This window comes from Onychomys torridus, chromosome 19, assembly GCF_903995425.1.
Source record: "Onychomys torridus chromosome 19, mOncTor1.1, whole genome shotgun sequence".
NCBI lineage: Eukaryota > Metazoa > Chordata > Mammalia > Rodentia > Cricetidae > Onychomys > Onychomys torridus.
This window is the reverse complement of record NC_050461.1, coordinates 4318993-4320792: the sequence shown is the minus strand read 5'-3', so window position 1 is coordinate 4320792 and position 1800 is coordinate 4318993. Positions and strand designations below refer to the sequence as shown.

Below are 1800 nucleotides of genomic sequence, written 5' to 3'. Positions count from 1 at the left end.
TGGCAGAGAGTTGGGCTATTTGCCATTCCCTGGGGTAAAACGCGCCAATGAAAACAGAGCATGGGGCCCTGAAAATTAACCCGAGGGAGGCTAAAGGCAAAATAAGCTCGATCATCAGGGTGTAGGGAATGGTAAAGAAGCAATCTTTTAAATTGATAACCATTTTGTGATAAGCTTCAGGGATGGCGATGGGCGAGGGCATGCCTGGTTGGAGGGCGCCCATGGGCTGCATAGCCTTATGAATGGCCTGCAGGTCTTGGAGGAGTCTCCATTTCCCAGATTTTTCTTTATGACAAAGATGGGCATATTCCAGGGGGAATTGGATGGTTCAATATGACCAGTGGTGAGCTGTTCCTGTACCAACATATCTGCCACCTGTAATTTTTCTTGTGGCAGAGGCCACTGGTCTACCCACACAGGTTCTTAGGTAAGCCAAGTGATTTTGTCTGCATGGTGTACAGGGGGAGCAGTGGCCTCAATTAAAAACCCTCAAAGCCAAGACCAAGCCTATCTGTTTTAATAGTGGGAGCGATGGGTTGGGTTCGGCCCTGTTGAAGTTTACTGAAACCCTTTCCTGGGATAAAGCACAGGCGTAACATTTGTTGGGTAACCACCTCATTTGGGCTATAGAGGATGACCTTCATTTGGGAGAAAATATCTTGACCCCAAAGGTTGACAGGGAGCCCAGGGACCACAAAGGGGGTGACAGTACCCTGATTACCCTCTTCATCTGTCCAGGCCAGGACTTTAGAGAATTGGAGGATGTTACTGGATTGACCTATGCCCTTGAGGTCAGTGAGGGAGGCAAGGGACCAGGAGGCAGGCCAATGGTCTTGGGAGATCACAGTGGTGTCAGCGCCAGTATCCAGAATCCCCTGGAATTTTTTACCATCTAGTTTAAGGGTAAGTGTGGGTCGAGAGTGAGAAATAGGCTGAACCCAGTAAGCCTCTGGTGAGCCAATCTGAGCAGCTCCTCTTGGCTGGGCGGACTAAAAGGGGTTGTTAGATGAAAGCACAGGGAGGGTAACCAGCTGGGCAAGGGCAGGAGACAGCAACAAGAACTTGGAGTGCTGAGGCCAAAATCTTAATTTCTCCTAGATAGTCGTTATCAATAATTCCGGGGTAGACCTAGACACCTTTAAAGGTGGATGAGGCACGGCCAAGGATAAGGGCATTGTTGTCTGGGGGTAGAGGGCCCCACATTTCAGTAGGGATGACTTGGGGGCCCTGGGATGGATCTGGTATTGTGTTGGTGGTGGCACAGAGGTCCAATCCTGGGCTACCTGGGGTTGCCTGTTGGAGGGAGCAGACAGTTGGGGAGCGGCCTGCAAGGCCCCATGGGGCACTCTCCAGAGCAGAGGGGCCAGGGGCCGGCCCTGAAGAAAGCTTCTTGAAGGGCGGGGAGGGAGTGGACGACCATGAGCATCGGGTTTAGATTTACATTCCCTCGCCCAATGAAAGCCATGGCCACATCTAGGACATCAGGTGGTTGGTAGCGGCCAGAGCTGGGGCACCATGGCCGTGCCCCCAGAGAGGGCAGGGATTCTCTTGGGGCATTCCTGCACAAAATGTCCTGGTTGTTTACAGGAGAAGCAAAGGCGACTTTGTTGAGATCTCAAATCTTGGGTGCCCACCGACTTTAGGGCTGCCCCGATAGCCAAACCTATGGTGTGGGCGGAGCCAACTCCCACACAAAGGTGGATGTACTCTGAAAGGGGGATCCTATCTCTATGGGGGCAGAGAACCTCCTGACAGGCTGGGTTTGCATTTTCAAAGGCGAGATGTTTAACAAATGTACTT

The 1800-nt window shown here is 51.8% G+C and overlaps 1 protein-coding gene across 1 annotated transcript; it reads right to left on the bottom strand.

Annotated features, from left to right (window-relative positions):
- Positions 1-479: 479 nt before the first annotated feature.
- LOC118570654 (endogenous retrovirus group K member 7 Pro protein-like) lies at positions 480-1465 on the bottom strand. Its single transcript, XM_036169316.1, has 2 exons — positions 1442-1465; positions 480-989 (listed from the first exon to the last, which is right to left on the bottom strand). Exons 1-2 carry the CDS (start codon positions 1463-1465, stop codon positions 480-482), a joined length of 534 nt encoding a protein of 177 aa, XP_036025209.1.
- Positions 1466-1800: the final 335 nt, after the last annotated feature.